This window comes from Lepidothrix coronata, unplaced genomic scaffold, assembly GCF_001604755.1.
Source record: "Lepidothrix coronata isolate B3197 unplaced genomic scaffold, Lepidothrix_coronata-1.0 Scaffold41, whole genome shotgun sequence".
Taxonomy (NCBI): domain Eukaryota; kingdom Metazoa; phylum Chordata; class Aves; order Passeriformes; family Pipridae; genus Lepidothrix; species Lepidothrix coronata.
Genome location: NW_016690221.1, coordinates 3,966,111 through 3,990,076, shown reverse-complemented (window position 1 = coordinate 3,990,076; position 23,966 = coordinate 3,966,111). Strand labels below are relative to the sequence as shown.

The window sequence follows — 23,966 nt, the reverse complement described above, 5'->3', positions numbered from 1 at the left end:
TATCTTTGGTGACATGTATCTTAAGTGTGTTCACAGGCAGCTTTAAACTGTCACAACTTGACTTTCTCTTGGAAAGTTTATAAACAGATCCACACTTAAAGAAATAAATAATAGTCAAGATGAAGGTATGAACTCTTAACAAATCATAGCTGAATAGCATCTTTTGCTAAAGAAGTATTTGTGGTGCTTAGAAGTAAACCATCCGTTATCTTATTAAGAATGTGGACTTATCCATAGAGAAGAGACAACAAAATAGTTTCATTTTTCAAAACCAGGTACTTGTTAACCAAACTGATGATTCCTTTTTTTCCTTCCAGAGCAAGTATCAGCAGGGATCCCTTTTATGATATGCTGGCAACAAGGAAACGAAGGATTGCAAACAAGAAATAGAACACAATCAGTGACTTGTAGACCTGCATCAACCTATAAATGAGCGTACAGTGGAGTCATAATGTAAAAATTGGACAAACTAAATGAAGACAATTACTGTAAATTTTATATATATACACTTTACTATGGCATAAAAACTTGGCAAGACCTTTCAGGGTAAATAGTTACTGGCATATAATTTGAAGGAAGCTTCAAATCCCAGAGAATTCAACTGAAAACATGGAAGCCTTGTTTTCATTTGTATTAGTTACAAGTTCATTTTACTTGGGTTGGGAGGGGTGGAGTTCAGGGCTGACAGTTAAATGTCCTTCACTTGTCATTTGAGCACATTTCCCATAAAAGGAGGAGTGACTTTTAAGACTTTCATCTCTCACTAAAGTGCAGCACCAACAGTGGAGCACGGCATGATCTGGCACTTCCTTTTCCTGTGAGCAGAACCCCCCCATCTCCATGTGAGCTCCCAAGTCGTGTGTGTTTCCCAGGGACAGCTGAGTGCAGCTTTCAGTCAGGATTTCTCTCCTGCCTTTGTGGAAACAGCTTTTCTTCAGAAGTGCAACTAAGCAGACTGGCAGCTGTGTAGGTACCTCGTGGTGCCAGAGGGTTTGGTTGATGTGCACTGAAATACAGGCAGGTCCCAGCAGCAAAGCTTTGAGCCTGTAGACATGACACGAAGTACAGACGTGCTCTGATATTTGCCAGTTGGCTAAAACTCATTCCTGTCTGCTCATACTCACAGTAAGCACTTAAGGTTTAATGACTGGTTTAATCTGCTGTTTATATAGTAACATCCTTCTTATGTTTTAGATATGTTGTAGTTTAATTAACACTAAGTTAGTATTAAAGGAATGACAGGGCTTGAGTGAGCTTAGGCTTTGCATGTGAAAACACCCCCAAATAATTTCACATGCATTTCCTGGTTTTCAAGGGAAAAACCAAAAAGGTGAAATCTTTTTGTAGGATGCAGCCCTGGAGAGTTAAGCAAGCAGGAGTCATTCCTTTGCTTGATAACAAACTTTGGACATACAGAGAAGTTCAGTACTTTCCTTGCATTCTTTGAGGCAGTTTTTCAGATCTGTGCTTCGGCAGTTGATATTTTAAAAAATGAAGAGACATCCTTATTTTTACTTAAAAAATAAATGGATGACCTAGTGCAGGTAGACTCCCCTACAAGCACGTCTCTCTGTTGCTTTTGTAATTTGTGGCAGATCCTTGTGGTCGTGCTGATGGGTCTTTCAGGAACATGTCAACTGCTACAGCAGATTTTACTCCAGTGTTTTCTATTGATGGCACACACACTGTTCTTAAGGGTAAAGCCCCTGATTCCACAACGGAGGCAAAAAGTGACTTTTTTGACCCTACTGCTTCTCTTGGTGCTCCATTTTTCCCAAACTTGTTGAACCTGAGCCGTGCCTGCCATGCCAGTGAATGCTTTGGAGACCCAAAATGTCGAAGCAGTTTTGCTTGTTGGAGTTACAGGAGCATCCCTGGATCTGTTGTAGGGAAATGTGCTGCACATTTTGCTGTGGCAAACCCACAGACTCACTGAGTTGATCCGTGTCAAATCTCCTTTGAACTGCAAGGGAGAGTTGTTTCATTGTTCTGTCTTACTAATTTGCCTTGTTTTGCATGGGTTGCCAGCCTGTGAGTGTTTTGCTTTATTGCATGTTTGCAAAAGAGGCTGAAAGGAAAAGAACAAAGTAAACTTTCCTACACCTTCGATTTTTCCCCAGAGTGTGTGGAATTGCTTGGGTGAATGTTCAAATCCGAGTGCTTCCAAGGGAGTAAAACTCAACCAAAGGAGGTAGAATCCTTGAATAAGTGTCAGTGTGGGGATATATTTGCTTAATGGAACACATTTTAAACTCTTTATAGAAATTATGTGTCTTGTGTTTGCGGAGCAGCACAATGACAGGAGCTGCTGCCAACACTTGTTTTGAGTCTTCCACTCTGCAATGACACGATTTGTTTTCAAGCACTGCTTCCATCAGTCTTAGCTTTGGACAAGTAGATTTGTAATGCAAATAGTGACAAGCCAATCAGTGGTACTTAGTGAGCATAAAGGTGAGAGGCAGCAAATAAAGTATTTCTGGAGAAACGTGAGATTCCAAAAGCATGAATAAGCCATTGAAGCACTTTTGTATCAATTCTTGTCTTCTGAAATGTCACCTTTGAGCAAATCTATGTATTTAACCAGGTGAGGATGTCTGCCTTTGAGCATGAAGGAAATGCCTTGAGAGTTCATTTGCTGTATTTAGTTTTGAAGTTCTTATATCCTGCAGAAGTAATTATTTAGAGTAACATGTAACTGAGGATATTATAGCAGGAAATACATTATTTCTTAGCATTGAAATGCAACATCTTAAACAGCTACTTGTGGTGCTCAATGTATCTATTTAATTTACCAAAGCTAATGGAACAGCCTTCTCGTGTGTGTTAATATTTGATTTCAAATGTTCCTTGTAACAGTATTAACAGGGAGTGAAACTGGCCCAAAATTTCCACAGGCCACGAGGCCAGTAAAACAAAGTGGCTTGTGAAAATTTTGGCCATATCAGGTACTATCCACGAGGGTGAAGAAAAATCTCTCAACCTTTCCCTTTTTTTTATTGGGCCTCAAGTCCAGGGGTGGCTACTGAGAGTGGCTGCTCGGTGGCCTAAAGCAGGATCTGTTACAGTTTGGCCATGCTGAGGAACAGTCCTTTGGGGACAACAGGTTCTCCCTTCCTGTTGCACTGAAACTTGGATAATTGGGTTTTGATGTTGCAGGGGCAGCAAGAGCCAGGGCTGCTCCTGCCACGTGCTCAGTGTGTGACCCACTGGGCACTGCCAGGGCAACTGGGAGAGAACTGTACAGAAAACTTAAGCTCAGCTGGACTGACTTAAATTTTACAATATTCTGACAAAATAAGCTCAGCATCACTTAACATTTTGAACTGTTTTAAACTGGTACAAAACTGAACCTTTGTAAACTGAGCAGCATTTATAATGCTTCATATATAAAAAAACAATGCATATTTTTAAGATTTATTACATATCTATGTAGATATGCTTGCTGGAAAAGCTAGGTCTGTTGTAGACCAAATGCTACAAATTAAGACTTGTGGCTTACCAGTTTCATTTCTATATTTTTTTGGAAAATGTTTCTAGTTAGAGTTTAAATATAAAATGTAAATACTGTACAGTTATGTATTGATATAAGTATTACTTGGTGTACACAAGTGATTTGCATGACAAATACTCTGTATCACTGTTAAAAATGTGATGTTCTTATGTAAAGCCACTGCAATATTAATGTTTTCATTTATCATTAAGATCTGTTGCTTAAATCTGTCAGTTTTCTCAAAAATAAAGTGTGAAACTGTACAGTTGTGTATCTCCTCATTTACCAGGAATGCTTGGGAGGCAATTGCTGACTTCTTCTTTAGAGAGTAAGGTTTAATTTTACTTTTAAGTAAAAGGCCTCTTTTCTCTGCTTTGAGGCACAGTAATTCAAATTATCAGGTTTAATTTTTCAGAGAGAAAACCCTTCAATTGCTGCCACTGTGTGTGACTCCATTAAGAGCTGGTTTCCCTTGAGAGCCACCCTAAATTAAGGTGTTTTGTCAGTTCCCTTCCGTGAATTTCAGTCAAATGTAAGGGGGGGAAATCAGCTCTCTTCTCCTCAGGTAGATTAATTAATTTCCTCAATTAGAAAGAGCTGATGCTGCTCCTCAGCTCTCAGGGAAGTGTCACCGAGGGCCCTCCCTGTGCTGCTCCAGAGCCAGGTCAGGCAGTTGTTGCCTCTGGGGCTCTGAACCAGGTACAGCAGTCACCACCTCAACTGCTTTGACACATTTGAGTTACTCATCGGACAAAGGACAAGACACCAAACCTTGGAGCCAGAGGACAAAAGAGGAAAAAAAAGCCAGATACAGGACAGGTACGTTGGTTACTTTGCCATGTTACTTTATGTAACGTCACATAACTGTTGCCATAGGAACATTATGCAGGTACACTTATGGTTTGTTTGGCTTTACGGTGTTCTCCATGTACCAAAAGATTAAGTATTTAGTAAAACATTAACCTCGCTCCTTCTTTTTCTGTTTTTTAGTGTCGCACACAATAAAAAGCTACTGCTGAGCTCCCAGTCTGTGCCTGGCTTGGGAAGCTTTTAAGTTCAGAGGAGAAAGGCTTCTGCATCCTTGTCTAGGCAGCTGCAGTCCCAGGTTACTGATCTTCTCTGGGTCACACCGGCAGCATCTTCTCCCCTACACTGAGAGGAAGATGGGACTCCTCGAGAATCGACCACGCTCTGCCAGCTCCCAGGACACAGTGCATGTTAAATAACTCAAGTAAAACTCAAGTAAAAATCCATTTTAACTTTGCTGTATTTATATACTATATAAATTTTACATGCTATATATTTACAGTGGGGCAAGTGCTTTTTATCTTTAAAAAAACAAAGATCAAACTTTTAGACATCTCTGAACAACACAGCTTGTATAAACCAGACAGATTATTCAGATGAACTGTATTTAATACAGGTTCCCCACTCATCTCCTGATGCAGGACCAGTGAATAATAAGTGCATCACAGTTTGATAGCATTTAATAATAAAAATAAAAATCACAGTATGAATTTGTCTGTAACTAGACACTTTAGAGAGACAAAACAGACAACTGAGACTTAAGACAAATGACAGTATATTAAGAAAATGTAATAAAAACATATGGAACAATATACAAATAGTCTTGAGAGATACATTCAGAACTGCATATTTGTTGTTTCACAATGTTGAAAACCAGAAGATTTTCTTCAGATCTTGAATATAACTCAAATGTGAAGTAAATTAGTTTCTAGTGTCAGACCACAGAAAAAATAAAAATGAAGCTCTTGCAAAACTTGTGAAGTTTTAAATAAGTCTTTAAATTAAATATACAGACTGTCAGTTGCAATTTTTATACTTCCTGGTCGCTCTTGCACCAGATGTCTTAACTTGGAGTAACATTACATGAATAACATAAAGTCAACCTGAGTCTGTAATTAAGCAGCATTTGAGATGGTCTATTCCAGGGCATTATCTCACCTCAGTGAGATATTTATGTGGTAATTTACAATGTTCAGCAGTTGTAAAAAGTTTTCACCCTTTTGGATTAGAAGTATATTTTAAAAAAGAAAGTCTCAAGTTAAAAACTAAAAAAAAGTTCTTATATGGTAAAATCTGTACAGAAATGTTAAGCACCACTTATGACTGGATTTTTGTCTTGATGGTAATTGTTTTGATAATAAATTTTAAGTTTTGATGGTCAATATTGGTAATGTCAGGTTTGAAGGTAAGAAGTCGTCGGTTTTGATGATAAAAAGTCGTTGATTTGAAGGTAAAGGGTTGCTGGGTTTGATGGGAAGAAGTCATTGGGTTTGGTGGTGGGTTTAGTCTGAGTATTGAAGGCTTTCATCAGTCAGCTCCACATCTGAAAGGCAAAAGGAAGCAAGGTCAGTCCCTGTCATGGCCTTGAACATAAAACTGTGTCTCAGTGGCTTGATTTCTAACAGAAGGTTCAGAGCTGCCCCCAGCTCCATCTGCTCTGTGCCTACAGGATCCAACTCTCTCACAGACTGACCCCGTTTCAGTTCTAGGCTAAGAATGGTGACCTGTTTCAGAGCATTAGGACAGAGCCACCTGCTTTAATAGCAAGTGCTGGACCTCAGGTAAATGGAGTTTAGCTGAAGCTTTGCCTAGACAGCATCATTGTGGTCAGGCTGACCCAACCTTACCCACACAAACAGAGCCTGCAGAAACCTGCTGGAGAGAACAGGTAAGGATGTAGGAAATAACTGCTTTAGAGCTGCTCCTTCCCCATCCTGTATGATTTTGTCTTTCACCACAACTTAGCACTGTTTCCATCCTTATTAATGGATTCGAAGTAACTCAAGTCCTGGTGAAAGGGCACAACCTCACAATTCCTTCTCAGTGGCTCCTTGCCTGTCCCTACCTTGTTTGAGGTTCAACACTCTCCAAAAACACACTGCCACAGTGGCCTCTTTTCAAACTGGATTCCACCATGCAGAGAATCTTACTTGAGACCCATTTTTTAAAAAGAATATTGACTTCACACAAGAAGCAGCTAATTAAGATCCATGGATTTGATGAAACACTAAAATTCTCAAGACTTACAAAAATTGCTTCTCCCAGCCCTCCTCTCCCCCTTGTGTTGTGAGCAATGAACAAACACCTCCTTCACCCCCACAGCCCAGCAATCTCACTGCCCCAGGACTTGTGCAATGAGATTATTGCACAATAATCTCACTGTACTTCAGACTGCTTTAGAAAAACCCAAGTTTGCCATCTGCTGGCCAGAGAACTCCCTAGAGCCAAACCAGTATTGAGCACATGCATTTTACTCTGTTTAGTTCCTGATTTATCAGCTACAACCGAGACACTTTTAGTGCAATAAGGGTTATTTTGATATCAGTATAATAAAAAAGGTCTATTTTTACAACATTAGTATTTGAAAGACCTCAGTTCAGTCCTTCTTAAATTTTCCTTGTTAAGGAATAACGGGTGAACAATCAGCTTCCCCTCCACACTGTATTTTCAGAATGACACTTTTGGTTGCTTATGTCCTAAAAGACAATCAGTTTTCCACAAATGCATTTCCTCTTTGCCTTGAGCAAACTTTTCAGTGCAGGAATCTACTGACTGTGGCAATTTACCTCAATGTGGAAACCACATGAAATTCTGGAAAATTCAAATCTCTTTCAGGATTAAACTTCTCTGAATAGCAAAATGCATTCAGCCACAATGACATTTTTAACACTGGACTAGTAATGAACAGGATTGTCACTGACCATTAACCCAATTCTTAAACTGTGGGTAGGTGTAAAATGTAGAAAATGTAACTGTAAAACTTGCTTTTGGATAGTGAGCTCTCTTCTTCAGGGATTACTTCAGATATCCATGTGCAAAATAGATAGCTGGGGGATTGTTCTGGTTTTTATATATCAGTAACTGGAACTGGTTTATGTCAGATAACAGGCATTTTAAAAGGTTTTATTTCTACAACGAACACTTCAGAAAAAATTTCATGGGAAATGCTGTCAAGTTTGATTTTAGATGTTGCATTTGTTGCAGTGTGCAATCTTCATTGCATAATTCTAGAGCTAATTAATTTAATTCATTTATCTACTGAGAGCCCAAGTCAAGATTATGACAAGCAACAGCTGGGAGTTCAGTGTGAATTCAGTCAGGCATTCAAGTTTGTATTTAGTTTTTTTATAAGAAGCACCAAACAGACTTCTTTTAAAATATTAAAAATTGGGAAAGAGCTGCTTCATCAGCCTACTTCTATGTATTTTTAAGCCAATACTAACAGAAAAACCCCACAGCTAAATAAAATAGGAATTTAACATACTCCCCAGGTGTTAAATTGTGAGGTGTCCTCTGGAGGGTTGACAGCTGTGCTTAGGAGAAGGCAGAGCTACCCCTGAACCACAGTATTATCACCAATTTCTGTTACTCTGATAAGCAACCAGCAGTTTCTGTGCTATGGAATAGCTGGACACAGTATTTTATTTAAATCACAGAACGGTTTGGGTTGGAAGGGACCTTAAAGATCATCTATTTCCAACCCCCCGTCACGATAGTGTTTGGAAGCCACGATATATAAAGCAGAGATTTTGTCACAGAAGCATTTAAAGATTGTTCTGAATTAAAAGGAGTCCTGCCAACACTCTGGGCTTCCTTACCTCTGACATACTCATGGGATGCCATGGAGCTGTATTTCTTGCTGTCACCTGCACCAGAAGGCTTCTCTTCCTTGTAGGGTTGTTTACTGCCCTGGCTTCTGTATTGCTCACATAAATGGTCATCTGGAGGACGGGATTCTTCCTTCTTCTCCCATGTTTTCTTCTGGAAGTGAGGATCTAAATATTCCAATAAGTCTTTCAGTTTCCTGTCGTGCTTCTTCTTTTTCTTCTTTTTCTTATGTTTGCGATTGTCATTGTCAAAGTGGAGCACAGAGCAATCCAAATCATAAAGTCTGAAGGAAACATGCAAGTTAAAAATAGAGAGACAGATGTGGCACTTGATGTATATATGAAATGTTATTTATTTTACCACAGGTGACGACTTGCAGCGTATTTTGTGGTCATTTTTGCGCATCTAACTTACTTTAGATGCAGCAAACTTAAGCCCTCAGAACGAAGGACAACAGCTCCTGGTTTGTACACAAATCATTAACAGGGGCTAGTTGTGGAATATGGGGAATAAAAAAAAAAAAATTCGATTTGTAGCCTAATCAAAAACCGTGTGCAGATGTTACTCTGACTACAATGTCCAGCTCTAGTGTCCTATCACAATTCAGCAATATCTTTCCTATCTTCACTTGACCAACCTAATGACATGATCCCGTCACATTATGATAGAAAAATAACTTAGAAACAATGGAAAAAAAGGCAGACATGAGAAATACCCAGAAAATAATTAGGAAAAAAATTGCTGATTATGCTGGAATCCTTGCTTACTTGTAATCCTTCTCTCGATGTTTATCTTTGGACTTCTTTTTCTTCTTGACCTTCTTATACTTTTTGATTCTTTGGTCATCTGTCTTTCTGCATTTCTTTTCTATGTCACTTCCACTTTCTTCTTGGTGGGAGTACCTTCTTTTGCCGTTCCTTAGTTTTTCATTTTCCCGGGAAGAGTCCTCAAGGTGTGAATGTGCCGGCAGGGGTGGGAGCGCGTGCCTGTCGCGGGAGTATTTGTCAGGATGCTGCTGAGGTACTGAACAGTGATGTAGGTTTGCTCTGTGGCTGCTGAAGTGATGTAAATCCTCCTCTCGAGAGAGTGGGTTGTGAGCCCACCTGCTTTTGCAATGGTAATCCTTGTGTGACCTGCTGTAAGCTTGGCTCAATTTGTCATAGTCTTTATCACAATGAGAGGACTTCCTCTCTCTACCATCCCTTGTTCCATGGGAGGAATAATAATCATTGTAGTATCTGCATTTTTCCCATCTCCGTGGCTCATCTTGGTAGTATCTTTCTCTATTCCAAGCTCTCTCCCCTTTGGAATAGTAATACCTGTTCCTGTCTTGTTCTGTCCTTTCTCTGCTTCGGGATCTGTAACGTGAGTATTTCCCTGAGCTTCTGCCATTGCTTGGACTGTTCCTTTCGTTATGGGAAGATCTGTACTTGCTCTCACTGCAATATTCCTGCTTGTGACGACTCTGCTTGTTTGTGTCCACACTACGAGAGCTCCTCCTCCTGTGGGAATGTTCATCTGTTTTGCTCCTGCTTTGCCTCTCCCTCTCCTCAGTGTCTGAGTTCTCTCTCTTCCTCCGGTAGTGCTCTTTGTCAGTTCTTTTAGAGTCATGTATTTTTTTCTTATTTTTTTTCATATGTTTCTCTTCTTCACATATTTTACTACTCAGTCCCTCATCTGCTCTAGAAAATTGGCTTTCCAATACTTTATCCAGCTTTGTAATGGAAGAGTCATTAACAGGTGGTACCTCTACATAATTATTAGAAATGTCCTTTGTATCTTGGCATTTATCTGTAATATCTAGAGATGCAAGTTTTTTAGAACTACATTCAATGTCAGGCTTCACAGAGGAAGTTTGCCCTAATTTCTCTTTACTCTCAGGAGACCCTTTGATGTACAAAGGATTTTCTTTTGAAATGAGTTCAGGTTCTTTTGATCTTCTTGGTTTGTCTTCGTCTGTGATGTCTTCACACTCACGCTGCCCAAGGAATTCATCTTCAGTGTCCAAGGATTTTTTCCTGACCTTGTGCTGACCATTGATATTGAGATGTGCATTATCAGCTTTTGTTATAATACTTTCAGCAACTTTTTCTTTGGTAAAAATGGTTTCAGAATCTGGTTGAGTAAAAAGTTTCTCAACCTCACAGCTAAAATTGGAAGGAACCTTCCTGGATTCTTCATAAGCAAACAGTGCTTCCATGACTACAGTTTCCATAAGACCATCATTCTCAGAAGATTTCTGAGGTCCAGATACACTGCACAAAACAAGAACATATTTTTAACTTGAAAAAGTCCATCTAAAACAGAAATGTTATGATTTAAGTAAAAAACCTGGTGGCTAATGCCAAACTCTGCAACACATTCCCTTTAGAAACCTTTCTTACACCTTCCTCAGCTCCCAGGGAAAGTGTTTTTCTTCTCTCAATTCTGCAAGTATTACCTTAAAAAACCACACTCAACACATCCATCTCCTTCCACTTGCAGCTCTGAATCACATCAACAGCCACAACAACCATATTTGCTCTTCCCCCCCCTCGAGAAAAAAATAAATAAACACACAGATTTCCCACTGTCCCCCAAATGGGAGAACAGATGGTGGGAATGTTCATTCACTCATCCTAGAGTGGAAAAGAGGAATAGAAAAAGTATTTCAGACAATGGAAGAAAAATGTAAAAACATTCTATAAAAGTTTTCCAAAAGGCACTTGCCAGTGTTTAGTATCAGAATAATGAGTGCCCAGTGCTGATGTTTGCAATACTACATGTGCAGCATGGAATTCTCTGTACTGATGAAATCTTTCTATTAAGTAGTATTAGTAGACAAGTAAAATAATGATAAACTTATATGAAACCTTCTTTTAAACAGAGTGTACTCATTTTACCTTTTTTCCTCTGACAAGCTGTTCAACTGGCTGTATGTGAGAGAGTCTAAGATACCTTGAGGATCGGGTGACAAAGCTTTAGGCATCTACAATTAAAACACAGAAGTTAACAAACAGAAAAAGAAAAGCTCTCTTTAGTAGAAAACTGTTTTTTGCAAAATTTCAACACTAGATGTTAAACAAGAGCACCCTGAGTTACCTGTGCTGTCCTTATTTTACACATCATCCCACTCCCCCCCAATTATATTTTATGAAACTTATGAAGCATTATCTCAGCTGAACTTCTCTTATGTTGACAGCTTCTCACGTGACAGCTCAGCTCTGCAAATCCAATGGGATCACAGCACAGAGGGTTAGGATGAAATTCGTGCCGTGCGTTTTCCTGGTATTCCACATGAATCAGGAACACTGTAATGCTGATGAACACAGAATATATCACAGGTGAGAAAGTCCAGATGGGACAAATGTAACTCACCGTTTCCAGCACTCCGTTTGCTTTAGAAAAGAACATCTCAGAGGGTTTAACAGGTTGGACTTGGCAAGTGGAATCGTCAAGTTTCAGTCCATTTTCTTTATATTCGTTATCTAAACTAATAGCACCATTTAGGGAATCAATTTTTGGCAGCTCGTGCTGGGATCTTTCTTCAGCGTTCGGACAGGACGAATGGGAATTATGCAGCGTACGGACCACCTTCCCAATCAGAATTCCATTGGAAGATATCACGTTGCAATTCCTTTTAAACAAGCCCTTCGACTCCTCCGGTTTTCCTGAAGGTTCTGCACCGTAAGGGACTATGTTCTCAGAACCCAGCTTGGGGTTTCCATTCACTGCTGGCTCAACAAAGATTTCATCAGGAACTTCCTGTTTGGAGACATTAGCAGGGACCGACATTGTGGAGAGATTTGAGGTAGGCTCTGCTGCGGAGGAGTTTGTAACTGTGGATGAAGGAACAGGCTTGCTCAGCTCCTCATCCTCCCCAGCACTGCTCGGACACTCCAGCGGGGGCACAGTCTGACGTGCAGGCAGTTTGTTGTGAATACTGATAGTGATCTTCTGGTTTTTTGACGGGTCAGTCATTGAAGGCCTGGAAATGGCCCAGTTTTGAACACAGGCTGTTGGTGGAGCTGATGAAGGCCTTTTTACAGCCACACCAACTGCACTGGGATCCTCTTTTAAGGGTCCATTTCCATTTAAACGACTTGAACTCTGCATTTAAAGACATTGCAAAATGGGTACGTTCAAACACACAGCAATGAAAGTTTTAAACCATCAAATTCTCCTACTATACACTTCTACAAATTGCTTCAACACCTAAAAAACCCCCCTTTCCAATACAAGTGCGAGTCCAACAAATGTGTTTAATTCCTGCCTCTGGTTAACTGCATATTGGTATCAAATGAGCATCATTGTTGAAACCCACTCAAACAACTTAACATTGACTAAAGCTATTTCAGAAAATACTTATTTTCCTCTTTAAACATTCCCTGACAACACTTTCTGCTGGTAATCAGGAACAAGACAATCTCTTTTCACTGTTTCAACTAAAGTGACACTGATGGGGGCAGGCTGGGGGATATTTACTTTTTAAATTTAAATTATTTAAGCATTAATAGACCACTTAAATCGTCTCAGGAGCATGGTTCTCAGTGCTTTAGAAAGCTGAGTTGGGAGGATAAAGTAGTGAAGCAGCATGGCTGCACAATTCAGGATTAGCCACCGTTGGAGCAACTCTGGCTGCAGCACGGAGGGCTGTGAAGAAGCTGCAGCGTGGAAGGGAAAATAAAACAACAAAAAAACCCACTCCACACCAAAACCCACCATAATTGGGTGCCATTATCTGCCCCCCCCTCTAATTACCTTGATCATGTGAGGAGGAAGCCGTGGTCCCATGAATCCAGGCTGTTTGCTGTTGGCTCCCCGCTGGCCCAGGAAGGGGCGGGGGTACGACGGCGCCGGCAGGTAAAAAGCGCGTTCCCCGAGCGTCAAGTCATAGCGCCTGCAGCAAAAGCAGAGAGCTCAGCTCAGAGCTTTTCTTTCAGCCCATGCTTGGATTAAACCCCATCCTATAATTTCACAGGAGCAGTGTATATGACATGGAAGACATATACAAAAGATTTAGCCAAGACTGCAAACTGAAAATTAGGTAATGGTCTTCCTACGACGACATCCTTTTCAGAGCAGTAACTCGGCCTTAAATCACCTGTGGCCATCATTTCTCCTCTGTTTTAAATTAGCCAGCTACAGAGAGCAGATATAGAGCAGGACAGACAAGTGCAGAAGTTTAAGGCCAAGCAATGAAAGATATTTAAATAAATGACATGGGGAATTCCCAGTTAGACAGAAGTGAATTGTACAAATAGGAATATTTTCCTAGGGGTGAAAAGACTTAAAAAGAAGAAGTAATTTGACAGTAAAAGTGTGGTTTGTGTTAGTGGATGTTATTACCTGATATAAAAAAGTACGTAAGCTTGCTGATTGAGAACTGTTTTGATATCAGAAAGTTCTACTGAGGCATCATTCATTCGATACCAAAGTCCATTACCAGCCTGCAAATAGAGATAATGTATCTTAAGATGAACTGCATGTGTTCCAAAGGACATCACAGATAGAATACTACAGAACAAAACATACCACAACAAAGCAAACAGAACACATAATGCAATCTTTTCCCCTGGAAATGTTACCAGTAACATTTTAATTTCTTTGCCAGTAGAGATTTTCCCCTGCTAGAAATGGAGCTGTATCTACCTTTATGAAGCAGAGATAGTGCCCAGCATTACAGTTGAAGCCACTATGTACAAGAACTGCATACAAAGCATAGATGAGAGGTTCTCCAATGGATTGGGACATATATGCTCGAAGATCCAAATATTCAGGGTATTTTACATCCTAAACACAGACAAAGAAGATTCAAAAATTATCCTGAAATAATTCATGGAATAGCCTGAAAAAACCACTTCTAAAAACACAGACTAGGATTATATGAATATATTTTTTGATTCACTTAAAAATAACTATTCTCATAATATTTAATAATTTAAGTTGCAGGGACCTATTTTCTACAGAGTTAGCTCTTCAAGGTATGTTCCTATGGTCACACAGGAACTTTATCACTATTAAAAAATGAAGGAGTCATAGTTGTTATATTGACTTTTCTTCCACTATAGTTACTGCCTGAAAACATGAACAACTTTAAAATGAGTGTTCATCTTTGGGAAATGTTCCATTCCAAGAAGGTAAAGCAGCATTACAGCTGTAAACATACCTTGTTGATCTTTCCACCTGTAAAATTTGCAAATCTTTTCAGTGATATTGTGAGGACATTGGAAGAGCGATGTATCGTGTATCTCTTGGACGCTGGAACCATCTTTTTACACCTTAAAAACAAGCACAGACAAGTTTTTAACAGAATATTCTTTTCCCACCCAAAAGTCGAATAAGTTTTCATCCCTCACATATGCTTATGCTATTTGAATGACATTTACTTGCATAATATGTTAGATCTTTTCATAAATCCATACATTGTATTTCAGCTTTAACAGAGAAAAAAAAGCAGGATATAAGAGGACAGCTCTACAGAACAAAGAATAAAGGATTTAGAACATTATCTTTTGATAGCCAAAGAAATGCCTGAACCTTTCATATGCCAAAAAGGTAAGGCTGTAAAAAATGTAAAAACAAATCAAAATTTAACAAAAAAAAAATCACTGGAAGGAAACATTGTGCAGGAGACAATTGGGCAGTGTTAAGATTTCATGTACTGAGGTTGTCTGGAAAGACACTGAATCCATCTGCAGTCCTTCAAAACAAAATTACTCATCTTATTGGTTGCATTCAAAGGCAGGAGGTACAGAGTAAATCCTGAAATGCAACCACTAGCACAGACAAAGACTGAAACGTGTCACTTGGCATTGTCAAGAAAAATCCTGTTGAGAGTTAACAATCAGAAAGAATTAAATAGCCTCTTTTCAAACTCTGATGTCAAAACACAAGGCTGAGAATTCCAAACTGATGGAGAAAGCCTATGAACAAAACCAAGAGACCCACCCAAAATAACTAAAAAAAAGAAAGTGGTTTATACAATTCTATGAAACCTGTAATTAGAGACAAAGTTTTCAGGCAGTAATCTTTATTAGAAAAAAATCATGAAATCATGGTAGGAAATAAAAGGAAAACATCAATTAGAAAAAACTGTAAAGTAATATAACAGTTTACCAGGAATGGAAATGATACTGTACATACACCAAAGCTTTTTAAACTTTTTTTTGAACTCACAAAAAGACTGAAACATCTGGGTTTATGCATGACTAAACTCCTCACCCCCCACATCAATGAAGGATCATGAAATTCAGATGTGAGCTGCTTATTACAGTTATCTTACTCATCCTCAGCCATAATCTGGAAACTCTGGGAATTACTCAAATATTACATGTTGCTTGCTGGGATCCACAGAGTAAAATGAACCTGGGATTAAAGTGGTGCAATAGCCCGTTGGATGCTCTTTATTCAACATCCGCATTCAGATGTGCTAATTAACTCAAGTTTTCCAACAACAAAAAGCAGGATTACATTTTTCATTTTGAAGGATCAGACAGGAATGTTACAGAACCAAGCCTGGTGGTCTTTGCTTTTCTGAGTTTACATTTGAATAACTAACTTGCTTTGCCAAAATACCTTACACAAGTGTTCAGTGCTCCTACGTATGTTGGAACATTTTCCGTATTGATGAGCACACAGAACATCTGAACTCCACAGCTTTCACTAAGCACAGGTCAGGTTTAGGGTGGCTCATTTCAGACAGAAGTCATCCACAGGTGTCACAATTCCAGAATTGTGCAAGACACTGTTCCATGAGCCCATAGTGGTTGATTGTCACCAAGTCTGTTCACAATCACCAAGACCCAACCTCAATTTGTCTCACAGGGACAGGACCTTCAGGAAGCTGGTGTTACCTCCCACCCCAAATCCTTGCCCACAGCTCCGTGCTCCAGCTCACCACTGCTGATCAGACATTCCCTTTATCTTCTGGCCATATTTCAAAGTACAACTCCACACTTAGGAAGGCTGACAAGCCCCAGTGTAGACAAGACTAGGAACAGAAGTCTAATGTGAGCTAATGGCCACAATTCTTACAATATATTTCCAAATATTCAAACAGAAACACACAAATTACTCACTTAGAAACAAATGCCTTATTTCCCAAGCTTTGAACAATTTCAGTGTATTTGTTGTACAACAAAATAAAATGAAACAGAGCCAAGTCTCACTATCTTATTGCAAACAAAGTCAAAAGAGAAATTCTGCTCTAAGTCCTGCACTGCATTAAACACATATCTTGTATTAAGGTGTAATTAATAATAGTCTTACTTGCTACATTTATAGCTGTTTTCACCATCCAGTTGTTCCGGTTTCACAAATTGTTCTAGAGCTCTGGTGACAGATGTAACTGCCTGGATGAGTAAGAGATTAGAGCACTAAGTCACAAGAAATGCAAAATTTCAAACACTTACTAGCACTTTACAAGAGAACCTTGCTAGTTCATACTTGAGTGACCTATTGTGAACCAGCAAACGCTGTGAAGAAGGAGGCAGAAACAGTACACTGAGCATTTACCTCATTTGAAAATGATTCTACTTCAAAATAAATAAATTCTGCAATGCCACAGACAGCATCTGTGGTATGCTTTGGCATCAGTAACGAGAACAATCAACCTATCAGTCTAACAATAGATGTATATTGAAGTAGAATAATTGAGAACTATGATAGTATCATTGTTTGTGTAGATATAATAATTATTTTTCCAGCTTAAATCCAATACAAACTTGAGATCATTTACATGGCTTCCACAGAACAACAGAGTCCAATCCACTCCCAAGCTCTTTTGTTCCAGTAATATATGGTTTTATGCAAAATGACCCTATTTTACAAAGCTCTACAAGTCTTTACACTTCTCGCCCCACCCTCACAGAACATCTCACCTTTATATCCAAGGTGACGTCGAGGAACGGCTCGTACGTGTCCGATACTGCTTTGCAGTTCAAGCACTTTACTGCAATCAAAATACAAAGGCTTAACAACAGGTGAAGGACACTCTGCTAATTTAAATTATTAATACATACTAGTTTAGTCAAACTACAAACTCCTTTACGACAAACAGACACAGATCAGTCAAAAGACAGTAAATTTTTTTAAAAGTACCTCGGGATCGTAGATATCCTCCAAATATTTGATAAATAAGTGTGGTGGCTTGAGAAGATCTGTCCAATCTGGAAATAAAGTAGAGTCAGACCTCAGAAGACTGAAGGCACAGAGTTAACCCCTCAAACATTTTTTATGCAAACCAAGGACATAGATTTTTAATTTGTGATAGTAAATAAAGGAGTAAGAGAGGTTAGGGAACATTTAGAAGTTAATTTGTTTGTACTTACTTGGTGCTTCCATTCAAGCAAGCTTTCTGTAAAGCATCAACAGTGAAGCATAAGAATTCATGTGCATCCTCTTGACTGCCAAAATGGAAATGTTTTCCTATTCCTAATAAACAAGAAGATTATTATTTATCTCTTATAGAATGAAAGAAAATAAGTATTTCTAAAATACCTCTTCTTTAAAGTATCAAAATTATTTATATGCATCAAATACCTCTTCAGAAAATTGGAAAAATTAAAAAAAATAAAACTATACTAAATTACTTACTTTTAAGGCCATTGATAACAGATGTAGGTTTGATGGCATTATTAGAGCAACACAGGACCTGGTTGATGTGACTTTCCATTGTGCACATCATACAGAATCCTTCTACATGACCTGAGCAGTGAGAGAAGAAAGTGTTGCAGTCTAGTTAAATATGCATTGCTACAAAAAACCTCCCTCCAAAATAAGTCTTTAAGTTAGAGGTGCAATATCCACTCTCCAAGCTACAGTCTCTTGTCCTAAGGTGCCAATACCCCAACATTTTTGTGGCATTTTATTATGCAGAACTGTACAGAATAAAAAGCATAGAATCACAGACCAGGCTGCTCAAAGTCCCACCCAACCTGACCTTGAACATTCCCAGTGGAAGGTATCCCTGCCCACAGCAGGGGGTTGCAACCAAATGATTTTTAAGGTTCCTTCCAACTCAGAGCATTCCATGATTCTTAACTGAAATAATTTTTATATATGGGAACAATACATAATTAAATTTCTAGGAATAAATACTGAGATATCAGACTAGAAAGTATACATATGGATATGAAAAGAGGCTCCCCTAGGCTTAAATAAATTCAAACAGAAAAATGGAATTCCAAGAACACAACTTCAAGGGTTTAAAAAATAGAAACTTTTATTTAGAATAAAATCAGTCTAAATTTTAACACAGTCCCCTAAAAATATCTATTTCAGTTCATAAGAGATTAGCCTGTAATGCTTTCTAGGGTTTGGGGTTTTTTTTAATGGGTCAGCACTGAACATATAATCTACCACAGTATTACTGCATTACAGTATCCAGGCTGTGAAGACTAAGAATCTCCAAAGCAGACATCCCAAATTTTATCACCTTTCTGCCAGCAGGAAACCTAAATGCCAAATGTTCATCAAATGCCTTCCTTTACAATGTACTTCATTATTCACATGAAGCAAGAAATGATCTTTTCTTTAAGTTTTACCACAGCACATTAAACTAACAAATTCACTTTATTTGCTATTCTGAGCCTCCTGTTAAGAGAATCACTGAATCGTTTAGGTTGGAAAAGACCTTTAAGATCACGTTCAAAACCTGCTTCTACTGATAAAATAGGACAACTAAGAATTTCCTTCACGCAATCACTGATTTTCTTTCACCTTCGGAGCTGTCCAACAGATTTATAACGTTAGAAAGTACTCACATGACTTGGTGTGCTCAAGGGAAAGCATGTAATTGGCAAGAGGAGGCGTGTAGGTCAGACACTGGAGAGTGGAATTAAGGAAACACGTGTTGCCGAGGTTCTGCAGCCCAACCCCAACACTCTGGGTTTGTTGCCAATCCATACAGATTTTCTCGGGTGGAAAAAGAATTCTTTGTGGCGGAGCAATCCCATCATTAACAACTGCAAAATTGGATTTTGAGAGACATGTACTGATTTTGTTTTAAAGAGGGTATTTAAAGAGTAGCATCCTGCAGGAGCACCCTGAAGAACCAGCTCCAAAATACAGCAACCCATGATGCACTGCCATTTCAATCTGCTGGTCAACACACTGGTTTGGACAACAGTTTATTCACCTGTTTTAATTCTTCTAATGCAAGGAAAACTACCACTCTAATTTTAGTACCAGGCTTCTTTACATCTATACTCTTTCATCAGTTTATCAATTAAATTATTGGGTTTTTCCTTACTGTAACTTAAACCACAAACTTACACTTGTAATTATACAGTAAGAACTGAGACTGAAAAATAAGCAAGTAAGTAGCACTGAAAGTAACCCTACAGATACCAGATCTCTCCCTGAGCAGCATCATCATTCAAAGACTTCTGATTAATGGAAGCCATGGGAAAATGTACTTTCCTCTGCATAACAGGAAAGACCTGGGTAAATCTATGTATTACGGAAAGCTGCCCTTATTTGATTGTAAAGAGATCAACACTAATTTACAAAGAGATAAAACTAAGTTCTGCGACACTTGTCCCTTCAGTTGCCTCAGGGGATGCACAAAATTGAAGTCTGCCACTAAAGTCTTGGTTCATCGTGGTCCCATTTTACAGCAGTGCAACAACTAAGAACTGCTTCTACTTTTGTTTTGTTTTGAAAAAAAAACAGGGGGAGGACAAAAGACACACTTACCTAGATCTCTTTGGGCAAAAGGCTTTGATTTTTGAGATGATCTACAATAAATATGCCCTCCAGGGCCTTTGTCCACAGAGACTTTGTTTGGATCTTCTGTAGGTGGTACCCGGCCCAAACTCGCGGTGCGTGACGTCATTTTTTTAGTACGGGGTTTCATAGATTTGTCAGACCTTCTTGATGAAGATTTTTTAGACTTTGAGGATTTTGGCTTGTTAACTATGGTCATTGTTCATATCTGTAACAAGGCAAAAGTTCTGTTTGACATAAGGAACATCAAGAAGCATTCCAGAAAGAAAAGACTACTGGAAATCCTGCCACTGAGTCTCAAAGAACTTGCAGAACTAAGCAGCTGCTAAGTATGATTAAAAACCAAGAAACAAACCTCCAAAACTCAAAAATAATTGCACCCAACGTGAAACTAAACACACAAAGTAGAACTGTCCATCAAAACTGCATTGATATTACTTTTAACTTCAGCAGAGCTGGTGACTGATGGCATTTCTTACACTCCCATGGGATTTTAAACCACTATAGTTATGAAGACCTTCTTCTTAAAATGAGCTGTGGCACATTCAAGTGTTGGCCTGTTGAGATGCAGGAGGAGTTGTTTGGCCAACATCTTTTTGCTCCTGGGAACCACACACCTCTGAGACACAGAAGGTGGGATAGAGCTCTGAGAAATCTTGGGACAGGAGATCCAGAAAACATTTGCAAATTTATTTCCAACCGGGTTTCTTCTGCCCTTCCAAGAAGTATTTGTTTGGATAGAATTTTGGTGGCACTCCTTGTGGTATTTTGCACCTATCACATTTACAATGTTTACTATCAACCAAAAAGTTGAATTAAAACCCATCCTTTTCAGTTCTACTTCTGTAGAGTTGGAGGTTTGGCCAGGGAAAAACAACAGAGGAATGTAAGCTATAAAAAGAAAATGCTGAATGCAAAAGAAAGCAAAACGAATCCTCAGCCCTCAAGTGCAAAGGCAATAACAGACACTAAGTACTTTATAAAATGCTGATTAGGTTTTGAGATGATAACTCTTTAACTATGTGTAATTGTGTGTGCACAGTAAGCTGCTGAATAATTACATAATATATTATCAATTTCTATATGTAAATTTTTACTACTGTCTTACTACAGCATGTAGGGCCTTTTTAAGTTTAGGGAAACTATAAACTTAACTGAGGGTTTAAAGCATAAGCTGCTTTGTTATACCGAAATATCTGAGAGAACAAAGCATAAAGCAGTTTCAGATTCATGGCACAACTTGATTGCTGATGATACAAATTCAGGTAGATCAAACAAAGCACAGTAAATTGGAGAACTTCTAGTCCCACAAAAGACAAATTATGCACAAAGCCTTTAATTAGATTTTTCCCCCTGTAAATTCTCAATTTAAAATCCAATCTATACACATTTTCCATTTGTGAGATTATAATACACAAAAATGAAAAATTCATTCTCATTCCACTAAAAAATTAAGACATCTTTGTCCATTTGAAAGACTAAGATGATAGTTCTTGGGCTCAGTGATTTTCAGGTAAGATCCAGACTTCAAACTGCAGATACCAGTGACATCTCCAGGGAAGGGGTTTCAACAACATATTTAAAACGTATTTGCAGGACAAAAACCAGAATCAAGACACTGCAGTGAAGAGCAAACAGAAGAATGTTATCACAAAAAAAGCCTGGGCCTCATACTGACCAGTGAGGGAAGCCTTATGTATTTTTAAATTTATTTTGACAACCGAGTAACACATTACCACATATCATGCACTACACACCAGCAGGTATCAATGCTGGTAAGAATAACTCAGACTCCCCACTTTTTCAAAATATGTCAATATAATTCTTAATTTGGACACCACATCTTTTTGACAAAGTTGTACAAAACTATCGATACTGATATTTTTCCTTGCCCATTGTTCAACGCACATACAGGCTGTGTTCCTGCACCACTGCTGAACTTAAATTTACACTGCCATGTGTATTGAGAGTTATTTCCCTGTGCTATTCCCATAACAGACTTCTCCCAGTATGATACTGAAGAGTAAACGAGATAAAACAGTTACTTTCCTCCCATTTCGAGCGCTGCATCGGCGTTGTTTAGATTTGTTTTGCAGTCTCGCCACAACGCACATCAGTTACGAGCTGGAGCTAAACATTTATGGTTGGTCTCGGCTCTGCATACAATAAATCACTGCTCGGGAGGGTTTGACACGAGATCCCGTTCACAGAACCGCGTCTAACCAGGGCGTGCGACTGCGCCTTTATCTCAGTACAACCCGAGCGTTTTCAGCAGTGATTGTAAGAAAACACCAGCGGCACACGGGAACGAGAGGGAACTCCTGCAGCACCAGCCCGGGCGGGGCTATCCCGGTAAATCCCGGCACCGCACACGCCGCTCCGAGCCAAAACAAACGGGGCAGTGCGGGAACACAAACATACACCCCGCGCCGCTTTTACTTTCGTTACAAAATGAAAGGCAGGAGAGGCGAGAGTAATTAACCTCTTCGCCCTTAATTACGAGCCGCGGGACAGCTCCGAGCGCCGCGTCCCGCCGGTCGTGGCGGGACCGAGCCCGGAGCCCCGAGCGCCCCCAGACCCCGCTCACAACCCAAGAGCCCGCCCAGCCTCAGACACCAGCCCGCGGTCAGTGCTACCCAAAACCAGCTGAGGGGTTCCGAGGGGTTTTGCTTCCCGAAAGCGTTTTGACACCGACAGCGAAAGGCCGATGGCCGGGGCGGGGAGAAGGGGCAAGGAGAAGGGGCAGGGGCAGGCACCGCACGCAACATGTCCGCGCTGAGCGCGGCAAGAGCCCGAACACACACTAAACAAAACCCACGCAGGCGAGGGGGGCCGGGGACCGGCCCTGAGGGAGCCCCCGCCTCGCCCTTCTGCCCCCAGCCCGCACACCGCCGGGCCGCCCCCGCCCCGCCGCTCCCCGCGCCCGCCCGCCGGCCCCGCGCTGACCTGTCCGGGCCCGCGTCCCATCCCGGCCCGGGGGCCAGACCGCGGCGGCGGCGCCCAACGGCGGCTCTGTGCCCATGGCAACGCGGGGGGGGCGGCGAGGGGAGGCGAACCGGGCGCGGAGCCCCCCAGGCGCGGGGCGGAGGGGCCGCGGGAGCCGCCGCGCCGAGCGGGAACAACGCGGGGCCAGGCGGGGCTCGGCGCCTCTCCCGCCGCGGGACGCGGGGCCGGGCCGCCCCGGCCGCCCTCCCGGCCGCGCCGGGACGCGGGGAAGCCACGCCGAGTCCTCCACGCCGGCGGCAGCAGGAGGAGGAAGGAGGAGGAGGAAGGAGAGGCGGGCGGGCGCCGGCGGGACCCCCGCGCGGAACGGAGAAGGGCGGGCGCGGAGGCACCGCCGCGCCGGGAGGGGGCCGGTCCCGCCGGCCCAGGGGGTGGCGGCGGCGGGGCTGGGTCCCTCCGCCGCGTGCTGGGGACGGCGCCCCGCCCCGCCCGGGGGTCCCACCCCCTCCGGCTGCCCGCCAGGCGGGAGGGCAGCGGCCGAGCTCCCGGCCCGCGCCCCAGCGCGGTGGGCTGGGCTGGGTTGTGCCGGCTGCTCCCGCCGGTCGCTTTCCCTTCCCTTTCCCGGGCCGGCCCCTCCCCCCGGCCCATTGATTTCCAGGCGGGAGCCGCACGCGGCGCCGCCGGGCTGTGCCGGGGGCCGCCGGCGGGCCCGGCGCTTCCCCCCCAGCCCCATTACCTGGCTCGGCCCCGCTTGACTCGGCGCTGCCGGGTCCCCCTCGCCGCAGCCCCCGCCTCAGCCCGGCCCGCTCCGCCTCCTGTTACAGCCCGTCGGGGAACAATGACGTCCCTCCGCCGGCCTCTTGCATCCGGGGCCCGGCGCCGGCCGGGCAGGCGGGCGGGCGGGGGGAGGAGAGGAGGAGGCGGCGGCGGCGGCGGGGGGAGCAGCGAGCGCCTCCGGGTCACACGGGGACCGGCACCGCCCCTGTGCCGCGGCCGGGAGCCGCTAGAGGGGGCTCGGCGACCCCCGGCCCGGGCGCGGGGTTCCCGCGGGGCGCGGGCGGTGCCGGTGCCCGGGCGGAGGGGAGGGCACACTCTGCTCCCCGCCGCGGACCTGCGGTGCGAGCGGCCGCCCGCCCGTCCCCGCCTCCCCGCGCCGCAGTTCCCCCCTCTCGGCTTGTCCCTCCGGTTC

At 41.8% G+C, this 23,966-nt stretch overlaps 2 protein-coding genes across 6 annotated transcripts in view; one reads left to right on the top strand and one right to left on the bottom strand.

Moving 5' to 3' along the window:
- Positions 1-3,753, top strand: part of CYTH3 (cytohesin 3) — a 50,456-nt gene extending 46,703 nt beyond the window's left edge. For 2 of the 3 annotated variants that reach the window (XM_017813514.1, XM_017813512.1), the window contains one exon: positions 318-3,753. In XM_017813514.1, the coding sequence (XP_017669003.1) occupies positions 318-390 (73 nt within the window). In that variant the 3' untranslated portion in view covers positions 391-3,753. The remainder of the gene's footprint in view (positions 1-317) is intronic. The other variant, XR_001874524.1, reaches the window with a different exon arrangement.
- Positions 3,754-4,232: 479 nt separating this feature from the next.
- Positions 4,233-23,631, bottom strand: USP42 (ubiquitin specific peptidase 42). 3 transcript variants are annotated; one of them, XM_017813509.1, is made up of 17 exons: positions 23,514-23,631; positions 19,805-20,042; positions 18,871-19,071; positions 17,702-17,812; positions 17,437-17,539; positions 17,207-17,274; positions 16,987-17,057; positions 16,376-16,458; positions 14,274-14,385; positions 13,757-13,897; positions 13,454-13,554; positions 12,866-13,004; positions 11,483-12,214; positions 11,008-11,093; positions 8,893-10,380; positions 8,116-8,408; positions 4,233-5,840 (listed from the first exon to the last, which is right to left on the bottom strand). In XM_017813509.1, the coding sequence occupies exons 2-17, from the start codon at positions 20,031-20,033 to the stop codon at positions 5,800-5,802; spliced, it is 3,999 nt and encodes a 1,332-aa protein (XP_017668998.1). In that variant the 5' UTR covers positions 20,034-20,042; positions 23,514-23,631; the 3' UTR covers positions 4,233-5,799. The 3 variants fall into 3 exon arrangements, with proteins under 3 accessions (XP_017668998.1, XP_017668999.1, XP_017669000.1); XM_017813510.1 differs by lacking the exon at positions 23,514-23,631 and adding an exon at positions 22,781-22,830; XM_017813511.1 differs by lacking the exon at positions 23,514-23,631 and adding an exon at positions 22,653-22,675.
- Between the last annotated feature and the right edge of the window lie 335 nt (positions 23,632-23,966).